Source organism: Heloderma suspectum, chromosome 5, assembly GCF_057233095.1.
Source record: "Heloderma suspectum isolate Gila_16-S chromosome 5, 16-S_ref, whole genome shotgun sequence".
NCBI lineage: Eukaryota > Metazoa > Chordata > Lepidosauria > Squamata > Helodermatidae > Heloderma > Heloderma suspectum.
The window spans coordinates 194,400,444-194,426,113 of record NC_139462.1 but is presented as its reverse complement, the minus strand read 5'-3'; the positions used below and the strand labels follow the sequence as shown (position 1 = coordinate 194,426,113).

At 44.5% G+C, this 25,670-nt stretch overlaps 1 protein-coding gene across 3 annotated transcripts; it reads right to left on the bottom strand.

Moving 5' to 3' along the window:
- Positions 1–298: 298 nt before the first annotated feature.
- Positions 299–25,005, bottom strand: CYP51A1 (cytochrome P450 family 51 subfamily A member 1). 3 transcript variants are annotated; one of them, XM_084858885.1, is made up of 10 exons: positions 24,784–25,005; positions 15,059–15,157; positions 14,020–14,196; positions 10,028–10,154; positions 7,668–7,842; positions 5,766–5,885; positions 4,379–4,574; positions 3,341–3,436; positions 2,569–2,737; positions 299–1,354 (listed from the first exon to the last, which is right to left on the bottom strand). In XM_084858885.1, exons 1-10 carry the CDS (start codon positions 24,943–24,945, stop codon positions 1,167–1,169), a joined length of 1,509 nt encoding a protein of 502 aa, XP_084715011.1. In that variant the 5' UTR covers positions 24,946–25,005; the 3' UTR covers positions 299–1,166. The 3 variants fall into 3 exon arrangements, with proteins under 3 accessions (XP_084715011.1, XP_084715013.1, XP_084715012.1); XM_084858887.1 differs by having other exon boundaries at positions 14,020–14,110; XM_084858886.1 differs by lacking the exon at positions 14,020–14,196.
- Between the last annotated feature and the right edge of the window lie 665 nt (positions 25,006–25,670).

Sequence of the window (25,670 nt, the reverse complement as noted above, 5' to 3'; positions counted from 1 at the left end):
TCCTGACTGTAAGAGCAATACGACAATGGAACCAATTACCTGGGGAGGTGGTGGGCTCTCCCACACTGGAGGCCTTCAAGATGAGGCTGGACAGCCATTTGTCAGGGATGCTCTGACTTGGATTCCTGCATTGAGCAGGGGGTTGGACTCGATGGCCTTGTAGGCCCCTTCCAACCCTACTATTCTATGATTCTATAACCCTGCGCAGACTACACCTACCAAAATTATCTAACATATACAGTTCCACATGAAAAAGCTAAACCATGTTTATTTAAAGATTTTACTGAAGTTCCATGGGTCAATTTACAACATTTTAATAAATACAAGTAATATTCCATATATCTAATTACTAATAACCACACAGGTATGGGTAAACATAACAAGAATTTAAAGAGAAACTACGCTGGCTCATTAGTTCTTTTTGCAGATGGCATGTGGATTTTTTTTTTTTAAAGTCTTGCATGTTTCATTGCTATCTCCTTTATTCCTCCTGGTGTAGAGCTGGCATGTGTTCTAGAAAATATTCTGTGTAGAACTTGGAAATGCCTCTTATGGTAGGAGCCCATCACATTTAAGTATCTCAAATTCCATTAGAGATCATAAGGTTGACAAAAGGCTTGGCTTTATCAGTGTTTCTAAGCATGCACTTTAAAAAAACTGGTAAAGGTCCAATTTTAAGAAGCAATAGGCACAATAATAGCACGTTGGGAATATGTACTAACCCCTTCCAAGGTATACTTATTAATGTTTTTCTTAATTATTGTGCCAGTTTTTACAAGATTAGACAAAGCTGAAGTTAGCACTGTATTAAATAGTCAGTGATGCTGGGCTTTTTTTTTCATCCTTTTCATCATTGTAAAGGACACCAGGACATCATGAATCTACTTGAACCAAAATTGCGGTAGGTTGTCTCTGAATCTACTCAAGATTAGTTTTGTAAAAGTCTGGACTTTAAAAGGCACAAGTAATTAGAATACATATTCAAGTTACACATTTACAGGTCTGGATAAGAAAGGATAAGAATATAAAAGCAAAGAATTCCCTTAGTATTCTAAGGAACAGCCCAAAATGTCCACATTTCTTTACAATACTATAGGCAGTGACCAGCTTCTTTATCTTTTCGTAACTCATACAAAAATGTCTCTCTTCAGTATGCCTGGAAGAAGTTATGTCTCACTGTGTGATCTCCTTTTGTATCGAATGACTGAGTTATTAGGTGTGTGGATCATAGTTGTATAATTTATGGTAGGAAAATATCCATCCACCAAATCAAATTCATACAAACGCAGAAGAGTTGACCAAATTGTCTTAATTTGAACATATGCAAAGTTTTCTCCAATACAACGATGACGACCTAGAAGAAAATTAAAATGGTGCCCTGAGTTTACATTTTCACACAATCTTAGGGAGCGATCCTAAGCTCCTGGGACGGGCTGCTGAGGGGGGCAGCAGGATGCTGTGGCATCCCTCTCTCCAGGCAGAGAGGGAGGCCTCCCTGGTGTAGCAGGAGAAAGCTCTGGTGCCATGGCTGACTGACTGCTTTTTCCACAGGCGGTGAGGGCCAGAATGGGGTGTTTCAGTGGGTATCACACCTTTGACATGCCCCAGATAGGCCCCATTAACAATCTCAGCCCTGCAGCTGGTGTAGTTAATTCCTTTCCATGGGTTTTAATGGGAGTGGGGCGGTTTTTTAAATGCCTGCTCAAAAAGTGACACACACACCCCCCACACACACACACAGCTACTGTGACCTGCCAGGGCTTACATGCTCTGCCATGGATTTCTCTTTCCCCTGGTAATTAGGATTCCTGTGCCCAACAAATCATACATTATTTTGTTGCGCCTGTCCTCACCAGGTCCAATGCAACCACAGGGTGCTCAAAATATATTGCTTATTGGCCAATTGCCTGCATTTTTAGAGATTAGTTAGACAGATCTTTCACTTCTATGCACGGAAGACACAGGAACCGGAAGTGTCTAAGCCAAACAGCAAAGTAGATTTTTTAAATCTGAGTATTCTTTGTTTTTGTTATTTAAATGACAATGCCATAGACCAATGGTCTTCACTATTTTTTAGGTGGGAGCAACTCTAAACCCTTCAATGCAAGAACTGCCCTTCTCCCCACTGCATATGTCTCCCTCCTTCCCGTGAGCGCAGTGTCCACCCCCCATGTCTCCCTCCTTCCTCACTTATCGCTGCTGCCACCGCCAAGCACTCTAAAGAGCCAAGTTGGCTAGCAGCTGTTGCGGCTCTTCAAAGAGATCACCCCCACCCAAATGCCTGGCTCTGAGGGATCCTTCATCAGAGCCAGGTATTGAGAGAGGATGGGTGTCCCACCTGTACTGTGGGTGATCTCCAGGGACAGTCCTCCTCCCACAAAGGGAGGGAGCACGGTGGCAGCAGGTCCTCCTGGTGGGGGGACCGCGCAATTCACTGCTCCTCCCACTCCATTGCCTGAGCTTTTGCGAGCCAGTAGTGGCCCATGGGCCTTACAGTGAAGACCAGGACCATTGACAATTGTGATGTTTCATCCTTTATTTAACATGCATTAACTATAACTAACTTACCAGCACCAAATGGCACATATGCAAACTTCTCTGCAGCTGCAGAGTTATCTTGGAAGTAGCGGTCTGGTTTGAAGTTTAGGTTTTCTATCCAAGAATCTTTAAGTCTATGATTGATAGTAGGAGATACACAAACTTGATGGCCAGGTGGAATTGTATAGCCAGCAACAGTCTAAATGCAAAAAGAGAGTAGTAGTATATATTCTGTTCTGGTTGTAATTGCAGCAGACCACCAAAACGTGCTTCAAATTCAGTTTCATAAAGATTTTGGACAGTTGATTTACTAATGTAAAATATTTTAACATAACTGTGTCCCCCAACTTGGTGCTCTCCAGATGTTTTGGACTTCATCTCCCATCAACCCTAGCCAGCATGGCCAGTGGTCAGGAATGGGGGAGTTGTAGTCCAAACATCTGAAGGGCACCAGGTTGGGAAAGGCTGCCATACACATTTAACTGGGAGTAAGTCCCATTGAACTCAATGGGGCTTACTTCTAAATAGACATGTATAGGATTGCACTGTAAATGTATTACGTTCCAGTGTGCCACACACACATAACCGCCTCTGCCCAATGGGATCAACTAATTACTTACAAGATGAAAAATCAAGAGGTTAGAATTACTCCAGTTCTCATGCCCTATTCATGACTAAGTTACGACTGAGAAAAAGAATGTAAAACCTGAAACTTTATATAGCTGTTTGGAGCTTCCCCTCCTCATGTGATATTTCCTCATGTGTTATTCCAGATTTAATACACCATTCAGCGGTTTCTTACTTGGGGAGTTTTAGCCATCCTCATCATAGTCATTATAGGAGGTCTGAGTCTTAATGTTTCTTTCAAGCAGTGGTCCAGCAAAGTCATATCCTTGACCTACAAATAAGTAAAAGAGATCTTGTTAGCTTCCTTTAAAAAAGACACCTTAACAACAATTACTTAGTATGGTGACAATTTCTTACTGCAAACTCCTGTAATGAGCCAGCCATAATTTCTGCTAGAAGCTTTAAGCAACAACAGATTATTATCTCCCAGTATAACTAAGGGCCATTTAAAACCTATTTTATCTACAAGAGTGTAGAAGGAAAACATGTATACCCATACAAACTGAAATAAGTGATCACATCCATGTGTCTCGTTTACTGCATATGCTCCCATCATAAAGCAGCAGGTTGCCAACGTACTCATGAACAAAACAAGATGTGTGTGAACTTACATCTACTGACTGCACAATGAATGGCCTGGGAGTTACAGCTATTGACTGCAAAAATGATACATTTTTGCTTTGATCATATACACACTTAAATGGAAATAAATCCCATGTTCAACAGTGCTTATTGCTAAGCAAAGAGGAAAATACAATGAGCAAGAGAGGATTGGAGCCCAATTTTCATGTATTTGCTGAGAAGTGGCTGAATGAGCATTTCAAACACATGCGAAGTGAATGTATTTTGCATTTTCTCCGAGCACCCAAAAACTGGGTGGAAGGATGTTCATTCCACAAGCAGAGCTCTTCCTCTTGCAGAAAGCCCTTTACTCCCACAGAAGGCAGATCCTGGATCCAACTTCATGTATACATTTCTAAAGCTTGCAACATTTCACAATATCTACTTGATCTAAACTACCTCTCATTCCAGTTAGATCCATTCTTTGATTAGGTTAGGATAATAACTTCACTAGAAATTAAAAACTAAGAACTAAAAATCCAGTAAGTTTTCTGAAACCATTTACTCTCAACAAATTCTGTCTAGACATTTGAAGTTTTACAATGCATTAGCCTTATAGACAAGTTTAAAAGAAAATACAAAATCTACAAACCTGGTCATAGTTTAATGGGGGCAAATCTTCTCCACACACAGCTTTTTGTTCCTCATAACACTGTTCCTGGAGTGATTTGTCTCTAGCTAAAAAGAAGCCAAGCCAAGTGCTAGTAGTTGAAGATGTATGCTGACCTGCTAACAGCAGCCCAATAAGCATCCCAGCGATTTCATTATCAGTTAGATGACGGCCATCTCTAGATTACAAAAAGAAAATATATAAGACATACATGCGCTTTGATATACTCAATCTAGCATGCCAGAGCATGAAAGTCAGACCACAGGTTTCCTGAGGACAATCCTCTCTAAATGAAACAAATCCAAAATAATAGGAAAGGAGCAAAATCCAGAAAACAATTTCTATATTTATATCCTGCCCTTCGATTGCATGGGGGGGGGGGGAGCACTTATAACAATTTTAAAAACTCAACAGAAATTAATGAAACGAAGAACAAAACTCAGTAAAAACAGAGAAAGGCTTAGCAGATAAAGCTAACTTAACAAAAAAACAAGGGGATTAGCCACAGAAGAATCCTCAACTCAGCATGTCAAATATCTGCTGGAATAGAAAAGTCTTGGCCAGGTGGTGAAAAGCAATGACAAAGAAGAAGGTGATGTCGATAACATTGATTCCTGATGAGAAGAAAAGCTCTGGATTTCTTAATAGAAGGAACCTGAGGCCATTCAAACTAAAAATCACACGACAAGATTGCATTCATGTGACAAGCAGGAAACTGCTTTCATTCTACACAATCTAGAGCAAATTTTAACCCCTTACCCATGCCTTTTCTGATATTTTTCAAGTTTACACATCACAAAAGTCAGTCCGTGCATTAAAACGACCTTCCCCAACCTGGCGCCTCCAGATGCGTTGTGATTGCAACTCCCATAATTCCTAGCCAGCATGGCTCTCCAGTCCCCTTTACCTTCACTTTTATGACCTCAGATAGGCAGCTCACATGTTTCTCTACATGCCAGCTGCGAGGGGGAGGGGAACATGGACTCCTGGGTCCAAGGTTAGAGTGCTGTCTCCAACCTTGGATCCAAGAATCTGAAATATCCTCTGGCCCCCGCCAGACTCTGTCTAGGGGCCATAGGACTGCCCCCTCCAAGGCCTTTTTGGGACCAAGATAGCAGGCTTCTCATTGAATATTCACAGGTACTGGAAGCTATTATTGTTTTGCTCCCTGGCTCCATTCTACTTGCCTTGTACTCGATTATACCTCGCCTTGTTCTTGTACATTCAAGCCCGCATTCAAGTTTGGAATCCTTTCCAACTTTCTCTGATCCTGACAGATCATATCATTTCTGTATAGCCTTGTTTTAGCCCCCATTTTCCAGGCTTTGGCCTGCAGCCCCAGCTCCCCGTACCCAACTACTTCACATACTTGTAGGTAACATCCAGTAGTGATTGAAGCATGTCATCCTCTCTCTCTGAAGACTGTCGTCGTTTCTGAATTACGTCATAGAAAATAGCCTTTATTTTATTGTGGGCTCTATCTCTGCGCCTAAAATTAAAACCGTCTCTTTAAGTAACAACATGGAGTAACAGCAAATATTTATCATAATCTGAAGGACTCGGACTCTGTCGATAATATTTTTGGATATGCATGTTGCTCGCAGTGCTAATTAAAGGTTAAATTATATCAATTTAAGACAAATCAAAAGAGATCCAGTGGTAGTGTTAGAAGAATATGCTGAAAAGCAATCCCTACTCCAGTTTGTACCTCACATTCTGGCACTAATTATTAATGGGTTGGGGGGTTCTTTGTTTAAAGAGTGATCGCCCCATTCCACTTTACATATTCTTTACATATTAGGCACTTTTAGGTGGACGTAAAGAGTTAACTCTGGGAGCAAATGCAATTTACTTTCCAGCAAACATACACAGTCTCAGGCTGCATATATATCCAAAATTAGGCAAGTAAGGACTCAATTCCATATTCTTTTTGGATGTATCTAAGGCTGCAAGTTCAAAATTGTTCGCCTAGGAACTCTCCCAACTTTACCTTTGCAACACGTGAGCCACAACAGATTGCTCCACCTGGATGGTAATGACAGAAGACCTGGGTCCCATGGATGAGCGCAGCCCTGTTCTTTCTCATGCTGGTGCTACTTCTTCTAAAACCCAGGGCAACAATGACACAGAAAGCAGCAGAAGCTTAGACTTCTCTATAAGATCAAGGGCTTCTGACACTGCCTTTGTGGCAGGGCAGGGAGCTGCCCTACAGTGGCTTCCAAACCACATCAATGACAGAAAAGGCCTTAAGTAGGACCGACTTGTATAAAAAATGCTGCTGTGAATTTAGGAAACCAAATTCATAATTATTTACGCTAAATACCAAGTACTGTACGTTATAATACTCAGCTTTCCTATTACCTGTTTCACATTGGTATGGAAAGAAAACATCAGGAAGTACAATAAAAAAAATGGAACTGAGTTGAATGCTACTAAACATCTCAGATTTTAACACAGTATAATACATGGTCAATTTATTCTGAAGAACAATTACATGATCTGCAATGTCCCCAATCTCTTATGAATGATTAGGAGATTGAGAACAGGTTGCAGAATCACATACTCTCCCCCGCCTCAGTCTCCTCCTCTCTCATGTGTATTCTATCAACTCCCATCCACCTTGACATCATTTAAGGGATATAAGAAGTATTAACATTAACCATAGTTAATGCTAACCTGGTTGCCTGGGGAACATGGAATCCACCAGAACTAACGTTACCCCATGACAAACGCTCACCCGTTCATTCCTGAGAAGGGTTTCTATGTTTTCCTTGATCAGCGTCCTCCAGAGCCCTCCTGCATCTAGTTGGGCATGGTACAGCAATAGTCCCATCCTGTTTCAAGCCTTAGTTAAAGAGTGACCTTGGTTAGTGTTAACCACAATTAAAGCTGATGAGAGGACTTCATCCACAAGAGGAAGGTCATTACTTGTGGCCTGCTCTCAACAATAATTAAGTGATTGGGACTTCTTGAAGACTTCTTCATGTTTGTGCTTAGCTGAAGGACAGGTTTCAACGAACCAATATGGTGTAGCTGTTAGTGTGTCAGTCTTCAACTGGGGAGACTGCTCAAATCCCTACTTTGCCAGGAAGGTCACTGGGTAACCTTGGGCCAGCCACTATCTCCCAACCTAACTTAACTCACAGAGTTGTTGTGAGGATAAAACAGAGAAACATGTATACAGCCCTGAATGCCTCCTCGGACAAAAGGACATATAACATATGCATGTGTCTGATTAACAATATTCTCTGCTGATCAAGTTGTTTAGTACCTGAAGCTGGGCAAAGGCAGCCAAGCTGGCAAAAGCCAAGCAGCATGAGTAAATCCCCCATCCAGATCAGCATAGAGTTGTGCTACCTTCTCATTGAGAATGCTTCTTATCTCCTTCCCATGTAAACAGTGGCTTGCTGTCAAAATGATTAGTTCTGAAAGTGCTTCAAACAAGTCTGTGGCAGGTAAAAGGGAAGAGTTTACAATGAATCAAAAGAAAGGAATTAACATTTTACAGTCTTACTTTATGAATTGCAAAATAGGATGAATACACAAAGGTCGATGTAGGATTTATTGACTGCTGGTGCACTACATTTAGGATAGAAATGAATTTCCTGGGCAGAGGTGGTTTGCCATCTTCTCCCCCTCCCCGCTTTCCAAAGAGAAGAACAGACACAAAAAGGTATGTTACCACTGGATGTTACACTCCAGTTCTGATAAGACTAGTAAAATGAGTCACCTGAACTAAGAGCCTGCAAGCTGGAAACCTAAAATCCGCATGTCCTGGAACATAAAACCCATTCCTGAACACACTCTGGGAACGTGAAACCGCTCACCAAATGCCAGTCGGAGTGGATCTCATTGCATGTGTGCTTCCAGTTCCAGTGTTGCCTCATACAGAGAACACAGCACATCCCACCAGCTTCTTTAGGGCAAGTAAACATCCCAGTTGCTACACCTTTGCAGGAAAAATCCTAAACGCACTCAAATGGAGGAAAACATTGTATCAGACATGGGCCACATTAACGCTAGAATAGGCTCTGAAAGTACTTCCCTAACATGAAGGATTATCCCAGGCCATGATACAAGAAAGGAGAAAACAAAATTAGGGAATGAGTTCTAAACAAGGTTGCCTACACAGCTCTTATTAACCTTATCACAACAGAATTAGACTAAAGGAAGGGAAAACCCAAAGGAACATGGAGTCCATTAGAAACAAAAAGTACCCCATGACAAATTCTTACCCAGCTACTTTTTTTAAGTTCTTCCCCAAAGGAATTTCCCATATTGTAGTTAAGCAGCTTGATCCACTGTCTAACCACCTCTAACCTTAAAATGGTGGGCATGATCCAGCTAAAGTTAAATACTTTTAGGGTGCAATCCTATGCATGTTTAGACAGAGAAAAGTCCTACAATTCGCAACATTCCCCAGCACAGCTGGCTGGAGAATGCTGGGAGTTGTAGGACTTTTCCCTGTCTAAACATGCAGAGGATTGCTAGGGATGGGGGAGAATTTCTCCCCGAAACTTCGGGGGGCCGAGTGCCAACGCATTCGGTCCTCCGAAGGTTGTTCGGGGAGAAATTCTCCGCCCCCCCGCCCCCCCCCGGGATGGGACATACCTTTCACGAATGTCGCTCCCGGCGGCGGTTCGGCAGGTCTTCGTCAGGGGCGGCAGCCAGTCTTTTGACCGGCTGCCACCGCTGCCATTACAAGAAAAGTAAAAAAAAAAAAAACGCCCCTGTCATAGGCTACATAACGATTTACGTAGCCTATCACGGCTAGATTTGCAAAGTCAGCCGTGATAGGCTACGTTAATTGTCACGTAGCCTATCATGGGTGACTTAAAAAAAAAAAAAAAAAGCGCGTACGCTAATGGCGACCCCCATAGGGAGCCGCCATTCGCGTTCCTTATTTGGTCCCTGTAGTCTACGTAAAGATTTACGTAGACTACAGCGAAAATAAGGGCAACGCAAATAGCGTAAATCGTTACGTAGCCTATCACGGGGCTTTTTTTTTTTTTTTTTACTTTTCTTTTGAAGTTCGCGGCCGGGGAGACGGGGCGCTTCTCCCCGGCCTGAATTTCGGCCGGGCGAGGCGGGAAGCCTCCCCCCCCCGGCCTGAATTTCGGCCGGGCGAGGCGGGAAGCCTCCCCCCCCGGCCTGAACTTCGGGGGGAGAAGCGAAGCGCCTCCCTTCCACCGCGAAGCAAGCTGCGAGACCAGGTAAGTGACTTTCGTACATCCCTAAGGATTGCACCCTTACGGATTTCAATGGGCAAGACTAGAACACATACTTAAGCCTCCCACTGAAATGAATGGGACAGAACGAAGGACAGAATGCAGCCAAAGTTAAGAGTTTTGCTTTCCTACAATGGCACTGCTCAGCTACATGTGGCCCCCAGGCTGTGTGTTGCCCATCCCTGGTGTAGAGTTTGGGGCACTCACTGTGATTTTTATTGTCACTAGTTATTTTAGTTTTTGCCCTTAAGCTAGCAACGGGGATGTTTATTTACCCTAAGAAGTTGGTGGTGTGTTCTCTGTATAAGGTTACAACTTCCTTCCTGCAACCTGATTGCATTGACTCTTGCTCTAGAATGTCCCAGTTCAGATGGAAGCGTAACTTTTCAAACGATATACTTACTTCTTTCTCCACTGTTTCCCCAAGTTTTAAAGTATTCCATAGTTTCTTTTTCAATTATCAGTACATAGTTTTTTAATTGGCTTATATTCAGCCCAGTTTTTAGCATCTTTTTCTGCTCCAAAAATACCTTCAAACATAAACAAAGTAGAAATTACAAGACAAAGAATTCCACGTATACACTTTAAGCAGGAATTAGCCAAAATTAAACAGTTATGTCCCAATGATTTTAGGAGGAGAAAGTTAGGTTCATACTTTCTATTTCACTCCCGCACTGGAATCAAACTAGTCACAAGGAAGGGAACTTTTAGATTATAAGATAAAAAAGAAATTGTGAAAGTGGGACCTACTTGTGGATTTCCCACAGGCAGCTGACTGGCTACTGTATGAACAGAATGCAGTACTAGATGGACCCTTGATCTGATCCAGCATGGCTCTTCTTAGGTTCTTAACTGGATCATGAAAAGGCCTTGATCCAGAAGCACATTCTTTTTCCAATGTAGCCCTGTGGAATGGAGGCTGTTCTTTGGAAGCAATAGAAGGGTCCAAGTGTATGTGTAAAGAAGACTGCTGGGTCATGTCCCTATTATTAGAATTGTATTTAATGTTGGAGCTCTATCTGTGATTAGCTGCTTTCCTTTTGGAGAAATGTTCTTTTAGGCAACTATACTATCATCATTTTAAGCAACGATACTATCAGTTTAACACAGTTAAAATTAAACTTCAGTGTTCAAGCAGAAAGAACAGCTTACTCTACTCAAATACCATTACATTTTTAAAGGTCTAAATCAGGGGCAATAATATAGGATCTTACTGTTGGCTCCCTCTCATCCAAAAATGCATTTCTGGGAAAGATCACTGAAACAAATCCCTCATAGTTCACATGCGCCATCAAGGTTGAGCAACTGCTGCAGAGGAAACTAGGATGCCTGTTTGCTTAAAGACAGGACATGTCTTTACCATTTTTGCCTTCACCATTTTTGCTCCTTTCTTTCATCTACAGGTTTGGCAAGCTAGTAAACTATTCTGGGGGGAGAGTCACAACAAAATGGTTTAACAACACCTCCTCCCTGCTTCTGCAATCACAGTCACATTTCCAGCACATCTGGTATAGACAGGAGATGGCCTTTTCAATTGCCATTTTAGCCATGTTTATCCAACAAGATCAGATGTAAGAACTCTATATCCCTTTTCAATTTAATAGAATCATAGAATAGTAGGGTTGGAAGGGGCCTACAAGGCCATCAAATCCAACTCCCTGCTCAATGCAGGAATCCAAGTCAGAGCATCCCTGTCAGATGGCTGTCCAGCCTCGTCTTGAATGCCTCCCATGTGGGAGAGCCCACTACCTCCCTAGGTCATTGGTTCCATTGTCGTATTGCTCTAACAGTCAGGAAGTTTCTCCTGATGTCCAGCCGGAACCTAGCTTCCTGTAACTTGAGCCCAGTATTCTTTGTCCTGCATTCTGACATGACTGAGAAGAGATCCTGGCCTTCCTCTCTGTGACAACCTTTCAAGTACTTGAAGAGCGCTATCATATCTCCCCTCAGTCTTCTCTTCTCAAGGCTAAACATGCCCAGTTCTTTCAGTCTCTCCTCATAGGGCTTTGTTTCCAGTCTCCTGATCATCTTTGTTGCCCTCCTCTGAATCCTCTCCAGTTTGTCTGTGTCCTTCTTAAAATGTGATGCCCAGAACTGGACACAGTGCTCCAGATGAGGCCTAACCAGTGCTGAGTAGAGGGGGACTAGTACTTCCCAGGATTTGGAAGCTACGCTTCTATTAACGCAGCCCCAAATAGCATTTGCCTTTTGCAGCCACATCACATTGTTGGCTCATATTCAGCTTGTGATCGACAACAATTCCAAGATCCTTCTCGCGTGTAGTGTTGTTGAGCCACGTATCCCCCATCTTGTAACTGTGCATTTGGTTTCATTTTCCTAGGTGCAGAACTTGGCATTTATCCCTATTAAATGTCATTCTGTTGTTTTCTGCCCAGCGCTCCAGTCTGTCAAGATCACTTTGAATTTTGTTTCTGTCTTCCAAAGTATTCGCTTTCCCGCCCAATTTTGTGTCATCTGCAAATGTGATCAGCATTCCCTGCACCTCCTCCTCCAAGTCATTAATAAAAATGTTGAAGAGCACTGGGCCCAGGACTGAGCCCTGCAGTACCCCGCTTGCTACCTCTCCCCAGTTTGAGAAGATCTCATTGATAAGCACTCTTTGAGTCTGATTCTGTAGCCAACCGTGGATCCACCTGATCACTGTCTCCTCTAGCCCACTTTGAGCTAGTTTGCTCATCAGGATATCAGGGGGCACTTTGTCGAAAGCTTTGCTGAAGTCGAGGTATATGATGTCCACAGCATTCCCACAGTCCACAAGGAAGGTTATCTAATCAAAAAATGAGATCAGATTCGTCTGGCAGGATTTATTCTTGACAAATACATGTTGGCTTCGAGTAATCACTGCATTGTTTTCAAGGTGCTTACAGATGGATTGCTTTATCATCTGCTCCAGAATTTTCCCAGGGATTGATGTCAGACTGACTGGTCTGTAGTTCCCAGGTTCCTCCTTTTTACCCTTTTTGAAGTTAGGGACCACATTAGCCCTCCTCGTCATCTGGCACTTCACCCGTTCTCCATGATTTCTCAAAGATAATAGACAGTGGTTCTGAGAGTTCTTCTGCCAGTTCCTTTATTACTCTAGGGTGCAGTTCATCTGGCCCTGGAGATTTCAACTCATTCAAAGTAAGTAGGTGTTCCTTGACCATATGCCTATCGATCTTAAGCTGCAATCCTGCCCCTTCAGCCTGTACTTTGCCTTTGCCAGGGGGGTCATAGACCCTCTTTTGGGAGAAGACTGAGCCCAAGTAGGAATTGAGCACCTCTGCCTTTTCTTTGTCATCTGTTATCATTTTGCCATCCTTATTTAATAGCTGAACCACCATTTCTTTCCTCTGTCAGGAAATTCAGTTCAATTATACTCAAGCGCACCTAAGCACAAACAAAAACTCCTAAGACAAGATCTAAATGAAATTTGCATATCCTATTAAATTATACAGTCACATAAATGTGTGCATTTAGTTGGACACAATCCAGTACATAACTATTCAGACGTGAGCTCAATGAAATCAGTGCAGCTTACAGCCATAACTGTAATGGACTGTGGTCTTTGACAGCGTTTGTTTGTAGGTTTATGAACTCCAGTACATGCATAGAAGTATCCTATGTGCATTCGTCCTAAGGGGGGAGGTAGCTCTGGATGTGCAATTTTTAAAAACGATGAATGTGTGGAGCTTCCCCCTCCACTGTGGAAGCCAGCAGGGAAGCCCAGTCAGGCCAGAAGTACATGCACATATTTTATTTAGAGAAAACTTTTAAAACCTGAAAACAATGGGTTGGATCCAGACGAAGGCTGCACTTCTATACACACTTACCTGGGACTCGGTCCTATTAAGTTTACTTACTTCTGAGTAGACATGCAGAGGGTTGTGCTGCATATGTATTGCACTTAGCTCCCACTGAACACAGTGGGACAAGTTAGTCATGATTTAACTTAAGCCCAATGGATTTCAGTGGGACTAAGCGCAAGAGCAAAATCCTATAAATGTCTGAGTTCAGTGGGACTTATTCCTAGGTAAGTGGTATAGGGATGCAGCCTTATTCTGGCCCCAACCCAGTCTTTCTATGTAATGGTTTCAAATGAATAACTTTGTTCTGGTGAACCACGATTTGAACTATAAATTAATAACTATGAACTATAAATTAAGATGATGAACCCTGAGGGAGAGCATCAACACTTCTGGAGTGGCCATTCAGCCATAAAATTACACTGTTGGCCACTCTGGCTTCTTCAATTAGATTGGCTAATTTGTTCGCTTGGATGGTGATAAGCAGGATGTTCTTGTATAACAGCAGCTGTTATTGTGGAAAGCTTGATTAGATCTTGATGTTTTAAATATGTAATTAATTAAACCGGTCACATGACAATACACATACTGGATTGGGTACATCATAAGCTACTCCCTTGCCAAAGACAGGTGTGGTTAGCCGTGAATACACATCTTCCGCATTCAGATCTTCATTTTTGCTATTGAACAGAAGAGCAGCAGCATCACTACCCAGAAGATATGTAAATGTCTTCCCCACCATAGTGAAGCTAAATACAGGTCCATACTGTAGAGACAAATCAAGTGGTTAGGGAATGAACAAAAGAGGTAAAAACAGAAATGTAAAAGAATGGCATTTTAGTATCGGATAGCAAAATGCCAGGATTGCACCATGCTCAGAAATGCACCATGTTCAACTTATTTATTTATTAGATTTATTAGCCGCCCATCTGGCCGGCTACGCAGCCACTCTAGGTGGCATACAATACTAATAACAATATGAAATACAACGAATTTACATAATCAACTGAACAAAACAAAACAACACTGCTCTAAAAAACCCTAACCCACCCTAAATGCCCGCCTGAACAGCCAGGTTTTTAAAGCCTGGTGGAAGCTCATCAAAGAGGGGGCATGGTGGAGGTCACTAGGGAGGGAATTCCACAGAGTGGGGGCTACCACAGAAAAGGCCCTCTCCCTAGTCCTCACCAGCCTAGCTGTCCTAACTTCTAGTAATGACGTAAGGATTACTTGCATAATGACATGTGGATTATTTCATTTTATCAATCCATCATGGCCTTTGGTGCTGAAAGTGTATTGCTATTATCCATTTCCCTATTAGTTCACTTACTACCAAAAATGTGTTACTTTCATTTTAATAAAGATTTTGTGTATAACATTCCCCACAGATGTTAATCTCAATAAACACTCAAATGTATAAGCAATAACCAATAACTAAAAGAACTAAAAAAAAAACCCAACTTTTGCCAGGTCTCAAATTTCTATGACAAACCTCAGAATAAACCCCTGGAACCCTCTGGGAACTTCCTCCAGTTATCCCGCCCTGCCCCCCAAAATGAAACTGAAAAATTCTGAACACATACTACTACAGAATCATGGCATCCACACTACAAAATGGTTAGACTCACCTTTTTGTGAGCATTTTCCAAAAACTCGATAGGATTTTTCCCAAATGCGACTGCATGCCCCAAAAAGGGGATATTTGATGAAATATATGGTGGATACTTCTACAGAAATAAAGTAAGCAAAGCCAATTGATACAGTTTTGTAGAGTACAATCACATTAAACTGGGTTGCATGGCAGCATCAGAGGGGGAGATAAAATACTAGGCTCTTTCCATCAGCTAAGCTGAGGCCAACTGCCATTTGGGTCCTCCCCTCTCAGCCATTCCACTGTATTGTGGGAGAAGTGAGACAACAAGACCTCCTCTTCACAAGGTCAGCTGGGACCAACTGACCAGCTGTCATTTGACTCCTTTGCCTGACACCCCCCCCCCCAGACCTGTGTCCCGTAGTATCCCGTGCAAGTGTACTATGATAACTCCCAGCGAGGGGTCAACGAACTGTGCCCAGGCTGGCAGCCAACAATTATTTCTAGCCAGCTGGAAGATAATGGACACGACCCTGAACAGGTGCAGAATGCCTTTCCCTTTCTTTTGAGCAAGTGCAACCTGCCCTGCCCTTCCCACAAAAAATAAAGATAAGGGCTTATAGAATAGATGGTGTAAGTCTGAGTTGCTGCACTTCTCTCTCTAGAAATTAAACACAACTCCCACTTCCCTAGCAAGAGCAGACAGACTTCAGGCTTGTATGATCTACCGGGGGGGGGGGGGGGAGAGAACTGGAGCAAGATCAAGCCGAGGGCACCGGGGGCAAAGCCAATTACGTTCTGCATTTCATGAGTCACACACTGGGATGACTTGCATATACAAAGTACAGGTCTGAGTTATTACTGCATAAGGAATTATCTAACATCAATCCTCATAAATATAAACACTCACACAATGACCAGCAGAGCTGAATGAAGACCTGATCAAAGGCAACCAATTAGTATGAATATTTTACAGGTGAGGAACCTGGAGACTGAGAGATAAGCCCAAGGCAACCAGTAAGTCCATGACTGGGTTTGGATGACATAATAACCCAGGGTGGGTTGAATAAGCCACGATGGCTTATTTGGACAAAATAACCCACTCTAATAACCCATGGTTTCCATTAGGGGTTATTTAACCCACCGTGGATTATCATGTCATCTGTCAGGCACCGTGAGATATTCTGCTTGCCTACAGAGTTGTGCGGCAAGAGTGATTCAGTTCTCTGCCACTCTGCTCCTTGCAGGCATTCTCTGTATAATGGAAACACCTGAAATCATCTACTTCAGCACTGTCTATGGAGGGAAATAAGCAATCACTCACCAAGGAGCAAAAATCCCATGAACACCAAAAAGAGGGTGGCGGCTATAAAACTTGGAGGTTTGCAGGATCAGGCCCAGACTTGACACACAGCTTTCCCTAGTTGAGGGGCACCCAATCCACCATCAAAACCCTTGGAAGTTTGCAGGATAGGGAAAAAGTTCATAGGCAGCCTCCCCTAGTGTGTGTGTGTGGGGGGGGGGGGGAATCCGCAATTCCGCTTTGGTGCTAAAGCACTTTAGCGAGATTAGCAATAGTTACCAATCTTGCTAAAGCGCTATAGCGGAATTGTGCATCTCCTCCCACCCCACACTAGAGGTTTAGATGGTGGATCGGGTTGCCTCCCAACTAGGGAAGGCTGTGTGTCAAGTTTGGTTACAATCCTGCAAACCTCCAAGGGTTTACAGCCACCACCCTCTTTTTGCAGCAGTTGGGATTTTTGCTGCTTGGTGCGTGATTGCGCAGGGTTTTGATGGCGGATCAGGTGCTCCCTGACTGGGGGAAGCTGGGTATGAAGTTTTGTCTGGATCCTGCAAACTTCCAGAAATTTAGAGGTGAAACAGCACCAGTGCTTGGGCCGGAGGATGGCAACAGGACAGGGGGCGGGGGAGGGGAGGAGTCAAATTACACAGAGTAGTGTAATAAGCTACTCACAATAGCTTATTAGCCAAGTTGTGTAGTGGCACATCGTGGGCTATTTAAAAAAATAAGCTACTGCGAGTAGCTTATTAAGCCAGCATGGGTTATCGGGACATCCAAACACAGCCCATGACTTGTTTCAATTGCAATTTTTAAGGGAGAACAAGTTGATAACATTCTTAATTGTAACACCCTATTTTAGAACTAGGGAACATGGAGCCTTGGACATATGCAACTTTCCCAGGCAAGTACCGGGGCACAGGATTGTCTACGACCATATTCTTAGCCCTATCACTTCGGTAGGAAAAGCAGAACAGCAGCCTGATCCTATGCATTTTTACTCAGCTACTCAATTAACTCAATTACCTACATATTATCACAACCTTCCCCTTCATGGATCACTGCCTTGTTGTGGCGAAGGGGCTTGCGTAACTCAGTGAAGCCATAAGCTATGCCGTGCAGGGCCACCCAAGACGGACAGGTCATGGCGGACAGTTCTGACAAAATGTGGTCCACTGGAGAAGGAAATGGCAACCCACTCCAGTATTCTTGCCAAGAAAACCCCATGGAACGTATTGCAAGGCTAAAAGATATGCTACCAGAAGATGAGCCCCTCAGGTCGGAAGCTGTCCAATATACTACTGGGGAAGAGCAGAGGGAATTTCCAAGTAGCGCCAGAAAGAGTGAAGCGGCTGGGCCAAAGCTGAAAGGACACTCAGCTGTGGATGTATCTGGTGGTGAAAAGAAAGTCCAATGCTGTAAAGAACAATATTGTTTAGGAACCTGTAATGTAAGATCAATGAATCAAGGTAAGCTGGAGGTGGTCAAACGTGAGATGGCAAGATTGAACATCGACATCTTGGGAATCAGCAAACTAAAATGGACAAGCATGGGCAAATTTAAGTCAGGTGATCATTATATTTACTACTATGGGCAAGAATCCTTTAGAAGAAATGGAGTAGCACTCATAGTCAACAAAAGGGTGGGAAAAGCAGTACTGGGGTACAATCTCCAAAACGACAGAATGATCTCAGTACGAATCCAAGGCAAACCATTCAACATCACAGTAATTCAAGTCTATGCCACAACCACTGAGGCCGAAGAAGCTGAGGTTGATCGCTTCTATGAAGACCTACAACACCTTTTAGAACTAACACCAAAAAAATATGTCCTTTTCATCATAGGGGATTGGAATGCTAAAGTAGGAAGTCAAGAAATCACCGAAATAACAGGCAAGCATGGCCTTGGTGTACAAAATGAAGCAGGACAAAGGCTCATAGAGTTTTGCCAAGAGAACACGCTGATCATAGCAAACACTCTTTTCCAACAGCACAAGAGGCAACTCTACACATTGACATCACCAGATGGTCAATATCGAAATCTGATTGATTATATCCTTTGCAGCCAAAGATGGAGAAGCTCTATACAGTCGGTAAAAACAAGATCTGGAGCTGACTGTGGCTCAGATCATGAGCTGCTTCTTGCAAAATTTCGGCTTAAATTGAAGAACATAGGGAAAACCACTAAACCATTCAGGTATGACCTAAATCATATCCCTTATGAATATACAGTGGAGGTGAGGAATAAATTTAAGGGATTAGACCTGATAGACAGAGTGCCTGAGGAACTATGGACGGAGGTCCGTAACATAGTTCAGGAGGCAGCAACTCAATCCATCCCAAAGAAAAAGAAATGCAAGAAAGCCAAGTGGCTGTCTGATGAGGCTTTACAAGTAGCTGAGGAAAGAAGGGAAGCGAAAAGCAAGGGAGAAAGGGGAAGATATACCCAAATGAATGTAGAGTTCCAGAGAATAGCAAGGAAAGACAAGAAGGCCTTCTTAAATGAACAATGCAAAGAAATCGAGGAAAACAATAGAATGGGAAAGACTAGAGATCTTTTCAAGAAAATCGGAGATCTTGAGGGAATGTTTTGTGCAAAGACGGGCATGATAAAGGACAAAGAAGGCAGAGACCTCTCAGAAGCAGATGAGATTAAGAAGAGGTGGACAGAATACACAGAAGAACTATACAGGAAAGATCTCAATGTCCCTGATAGCCATGATAGTGCAGTCACTGAACTTGAGCCGGACATCCTAGAGAGTGAAGTCAAGTGGGCCTTAGGAAGCATTACTAACAACAAAGCTAGCAGAGATGACAGTATTCCAGCTGAGCTATTTAAGATATAAATATTTTATATTTATATTAAAGGTGATGCTGTTAAAGTGCTGCACTCAATATGCCAACACATTTGGAACACTCAACAGTGGCCACAAGACTGGAAAAGGTCAGTTTACATTCCGTTCCAAAGAAGGGCAATGCCAAAGAGTGTTCAAACTACCGTACAATTGCGCTCATTTCACATGCAAGGTTATGCTCAAAATCCTACAAGCTAGGCTTTAGCAGTATGTGAACCGAGAACTACTGGAAGTACAAGCTGGGTTTCGAAGAGGCAGAGGAACTAGAGATCAATTCGCCAACATTCGCTGGATCATGGAGAAAGCAACAGAATTCCAGAAAAACATCTATTTCTGCTTCATTGACTACACTAAAGCCTTTGATTGTGTGGATCACAACAAACTGTGGCAAATTCTTAAAGAGATGGGAGTACCAGACCACCTTACCTGTCTCCTGAGAAACCTGTACGAGGGTCAAGAAGCAACAGTAAGAACCAGACATGGAACAACCGATTGGTTCAAAATTGGGAAAGGAATACGACAAGGCTGCATATTGTCGCCCTGCTTATCTAACTTATATGCAGAGTACATCATGAGAAACGCCGGGTTGGATGAATCACAGGTCAGAATTAAGATTGCCGGGAGAATTATCAACAAGCTCAGATATGCAGACGATACCACCCTAATTTCAGAAAGCGAAGAGGATCTAAAGAGCCTCTTGTTGAGGGTGAAAGTGGAGAGTGCAAAAGCTGGTTTGAAACTCAACATTAAAAAAACTCAGATCATGGCATCTGGCCCCATCACTTCCTGGCATACAGCAAGGGAAGAAATGGAAGAAGTGACAGATTTTATTTTCTTGGCTCCAAGATCACCGCAGATGGTGACTGTAGCCATGAAATTAAAAGACGCTTTCTCCTTGGGAGGAAAGCTATGGCACACCTAGACAGCATAGTAAGAAGCAGACACGTCACCTTGCCGACAAAGGTCCATCTAATCAAAGCTATGGTTTTCCCAGTAGTAATGTATGGCTGTGAGAGCTGGACTATAAGGAAGGCTGAGCGCCGAAGAACTGATGCTTTCGAACTGTGGTGCTGGAGAAGACTCTTACAAGTCTCCTGGACTGCGAGGTCAAATCAGTCCATCCTAAAGGAAATCAACCCTGAGTGCTCATTGGAAGGGCAGATACTGAAGCTGAAGCTCAAATATTTGGCCACCTAATGCGAAGAGAAAACTCCCTGGAAAAGACCCTGATGCTGGGACAGACTGAAGGCAAAAGGAGAAGGGGACGGCAGAGGATGAGATGGTAGATAGCATCACCGATGCAATGAATATGGACTTGAGCACACTCCAGGAGTGAGCGGAGGACAGGAAGGCCTGGCCTGCTATGGTCCATGGGGTCACGAAAAGTTGGACAGGACTTGACTGAACAACAACAACAACAATCACAACCTTAGAAGTTGAAAACAACAACAGTACACTAACTGTAACTAACTTACTATCAAGAACAAAACGCTGTCAATAGTACAGCACATCACAATATCCTTATTTGGTTGAAAATTTCTAGGAGCTGGCAGAAACAGAGCTCCCCACCCCCTCCTCCCCATGATAGCTCCTCCAGCCCCCTGAAAATTCTATACAGAGGGCCAGGGGACCCTGCTGAATGTAGTGAGCTGTGGGCGGAGCCAACAGGGAGTTCCCAAAAATTGGGTGGAAGCACCTTCTGTGAGCGGACCCATTCCATCCGCAAAAGGAAGATCCTCAATCCAACCGTAGAGGTTTTTCTTATTTCTTTATTTTACAGGAGATTTGACAGAATGAAAACAAATCTTATTTCTCCATGCTTTGGCCAGCAAGAAAGATTGGTCAGATTGATCCATCTGAGGAAAAAAGAAAATTTAAAAAACAAAGAATGGCTGCAAAGGGAGATATGTGAGCAGTGGCAGAATCTCGGGGATGGAAGCACATATGTGAGAGGGGGGGAAAGACAGTTAATGGAGAGGGGCAGGGACTGGAGACAGCATTGGAGATACCTGCCTACCCCAACATTTCACAGATGAGAAGCGAGACACTCCACATGAGAATCTTCATGGAACGAAGACAACTCCCTCCCAGACTCTTATTTATTTATAAATAAGATTTTTTTACCCTGCTCTTCAGCTGACACGGCTTTCAGAGTGGGTTATGCAAGATCAGTAATGAATGTGATAGTCCCTGCCTCAGAGTTACGGATAAGGAGGAAGGGGAAAACAAACAAGTTCAGGCAACAGTTCTATTGATCGCGGCTTGTTACACTGAGCACAAGACTCCCCTGTTACAACAGCTTCACTATCTACCTGTCTGTTTCCAGGCACAATTCAAAGTACTGGCTATGACCTACAAAGCCCTACACAGCTTGGGACCAAGCTACCTGAAAGACCACTTTCTCCCACATGAGCTCGCCCAGGTAAGATCTTCAGGGAAGGCCCTTCTCTTAGACCCGCTGGGATCAAAGGCAATGTCTGGTGGTTGCTCACAGGCTCTAGAATTCCAAACTGAGATTGGCTAGGTTAGCCCCCTCTCTGCGGTCCTTTCACCAGCAGGCAAAGACCGTTTAGTCAGACAAGCCTTTGGCATATAAGCTGGTCTGTTGCTGAAGGGTTTTTTAATTGTTTGGGTGCTTGGAATCTTCTCGTTTTGCTCTGGGCAGGCAGCGGTCAAACAAACCACAACCTTCCTTCCATTCTTGTAGCCTGGGAGGGGATGAGAATCACCACACAAATGCTAGGACAATTCCCGCCCACCACTGAAGCTTCGAAATTGGGAGAAAGACTGGCTGCCCATCAGAGGGCAAATTGTGCCACGGTGAGCAAAATGTGCAATGTTACACTGCGCAGAATTGAGCAAGGTGAGTGTGGCATGTGAACAGGGACAGGTGGAACTCATTTCCAAACCTGAAGAATCTAGCAACCACAGAGCCAGCAGCAGCAGTGCCAGCCAACACAGCAAGGCTGCCGTGACATGTAAGAAGAGCCTGCTGCAATTTGGTTTACCTTATGCAACACAGCAGCCTTACTGTGGGTAAAATATCAGCTCTGGGCATCACTGAATCGACGCCTAACTCAGCACTCACCACTCAATTTATTTATTTATTTATTTATTTATTTATTTTCTATACCGCCCAATAGCCGAAGCTCTCTGGGCGGTTCACAAAAATTAAAACCAAACAACACACAATTAAACAATTTAAAATATATAGAACATTAAAACCACAATATAACAATACAACCACAATAAAACCTAGCAACAGTGCAGGAGTTTAAAATACAGATTTAAAACAGCAAAGATAAAAATTTAGAAAGCTAAAATGCTAAAATGCCTGGGAAAATAAAAAGGTCTTCACCTGGTGCCGAAAGGAATACAACATAGGCGCCAGGCGAACCTCACTAGGGAGCTCATTCCAGAGCCGGGGTGCCACAGCAGAAAAAGCCCTCCTCCTAGTAGCCACCCGCCTCACTTCCTTTGGCAGGGGCTCACGGAGAGGGCCACTGATGATGATCTTAATGATGATGATGAGGGTGGCAAAGAGACAGTTCTTTTCCACCAGCATTGCATCTCAAGTTTGCTATTAGAAGGAGTGACACTCTGCAATATTTTTCTCTATGAAATGTAGTTCCAGCTGTTATATATTTTGTGGTGAAGTCGTAATTTTGCCAGCCTTCTTTAATCAAGCCCTTTATCTGTCACACCAAAATACACACTTACCAGGCTACTGCACTCTCTGAACACTCCACCCCTGCACATACTCCAGCATGGCATAGTTATGATATAGATGGACCACAGAAACCTGGATTCAAATCCCTGCTTAACCATGAAGATCACTGAGTGGCCTTGGGCCACTCACCATCACTCAGTAACATATGTGTATAATGTTACACCGAGAGAGACAAACAGACACCACCCAGACCTCCTTAGAAGGGTGGGATACACATGAGAAAGGATGACAAGAGAGTGTATTCCTGCCACCTCACACTTGCCTTTGTTGGAGAACACTGAGCGCTCCTTCGCACCGGGCTTTTAGACTGCGATTGAGATTGCTCCTTCATGGAAGTTTGCGGGCTCTTTACATGATGCAGTGACGATGCAGTGACCCCGCCATGACCCTCCTGCACTAAATGCCCTTTGTTCCGTTTTTAAATAGATCACACATAATGAGTTATCAAATTTGTGTTCCGCTTCAGTTTCTTCCGTCAAAAGAGTTAAAGCGGGAAGAAGAGGAAGTGAGATCAATGAAAGATAATGGAACCCCTTCACACCGGGCTTTTATCCTGCAATTGAGTTTGCTCTTTCATGGACGTCTGTGGGCTCTTTCTAGGCGCAGTGACCCTCCAGTGACCCTCCTGCACTAAGGGGATCTCTACACCTCAAGTATATTGCGCATTCACGGTTGCTCACTCACTGAATTGTGTGGGTGACGTCGTCATCGTCTAGTCATTATGCCACTATTTCCTCCCACCTATCCCGTGTTTTCCTCAAACGGAAAAAATGGGGTATTTTTCCAGATATGCACAAATGGAGCGCTATGTCCTCCCCATGTATTTCTCGCCTAGCGTGAATAAAGCGCTGAGTGTGGTTGCGGGCGTGGTCCTGATGTCAAAGGTGGTGACGAAGGTCTGATGGGTCTTCAGCCTTCCCGCTCCTGTGCCATTCTGGCTCCTCGCCATTTTCAGCCTGCCTGTTCAAAACAGAGCGGCAGAGCAGCAGAATGATGGCGGAGCAGGGAGGGGGGGCGGCAGAGTGGAGGAGCAGCAGAGAGGCTGAGCGGCACGGACTGGCCAAAAGCATGGAAGAGGGAGGCGGGCCCACGGAGATTGGGGGGGGCTGTCCGTGTGTCAGCCCACGTCCACCAGTAATGTGCCAGGGGAGGGAAAGGGGCAGGAACCCAGGAGCAAGTATCGCTGAACCTGGAGCGTGCGTAATGCCTCTTCACGGAAACATAACGCTATGGGAATGGCCATCTGCAGAGAAGGAAGCGCGTGCAAGGGGAATCAGTTGTGATCCTGCTTTTAAAACGGAAATGGAAAGCCCTTTTAAAACGCAGGGTTTTAGGCTCGTGTAGAAATCCCCTAAATGCCCTTTGTTCCGTTTTTAAATACATCGCAGATAATGAGTTATCAAATTACCCCATTATGTTCCTCTTCAGTTTCAATGAAAGACAACGGAAGACTCGGCTCCGGGGGGGAAAGAGGGGGGAAGGAGAGGGGGGGAAGGGAGCGACGCAGGGTTTTAGGCCGCGGTAGTAATGCCCTGAGGAGCTCCCTTTGAATCCCTGCGGATACGCTTCTAAAATGAAAGACGTTGAGGCTCAAAATTCCTTACTCTGGAAAAAGGATCTTCCTCTGGAAACAAAAAGGAGCATAATATGGGGGGGGGGGAGTGCGGCATTCCGTACATGCTCAGAGGTCCTTACGTTGATCATTCCCGGCCCGGCATTGCCTATGCCCCCGCCTCACAAGTCCCCTCCAGCCTCCTGCTTTTCTGTCGCGAAGGGCGACCCAAGCCTAACCGTACTGCTCCTTTCCCCGCCTAACCCGACCGACGCCGGCGGCACCTCTCTGAGAGAAAGGCGGCAGCGACACCGCCCCGCACCTACCTGGCCGCTGCCGGGGTGCTGCCGGCGGCGGGAGCCGAGCTGCAGCAGGTAGCCCAAGCTCAGGGCCAAGGCAGAGGCGGCCAGCAGCAGGGACAGCGGGCCGCAAACGGCGACTTTCTCCAGCAGAGAGCCGCTCGCGTCCAACAAGCTGCGCTCCGCCATCTCCCGCCGGCTGCGCAGCGCCAACGGCCGGCGCTCCAGGAGCTCCGCGGGATCGCCCCCTCCCTCCCCCCTCCCCCCTCCCTCCTCCCTCCCTCGGTGGGCTGATCTCTTCTCATCTGACGAAGGCGGCGCGGCAGCCAATGGCGAGCGCGCGAGAGCGGGCGACCGGGACCGAAGCGCCGGGTTGGAGAAGAGGGCCGCGAGCGGCGCCGGGTCACCAAAGCGGTCGTGCCCCGCCCGCCCGCGCGCGGGCCCCAGCTACGCCCACGGGCAGCGCCGGCTGGTGGCTCCGGTGTCAGTGGGGCTGCGAACCCGCTCTGGGTCTAAAGGAGCTCTCCGACGTGCTGACCCCTAGCCCAGGAGTGGGTTCAGCAAATGGGATAGCTCCGTTGACGTTCCGACCAGTTCTGGCTGAAACCCAGAAGGGAAACCCGCCTGCCTGTGGGGCCGGATCTAGATTTAGGCACACTTGGGCTAGACCCACTGAAACCCACTGGGTGACCAGCCAGATGGGCGATTAATAAATTTGATAAATAAAATTTAATAAATAAAAATCAATGGGATGTAAGTTGGGCAGTTCAGTCCTGTGGATTTCAGTCGGTCTACTCCTAAGTATGACTACATCTGGATCCAACCTTTGATCATAGCACAAGTGCAATATGATCTTAAATATGGGTGTTAAATATATTTAGGGACCGATCCTACGGCAGCTAGACACTGTCTAG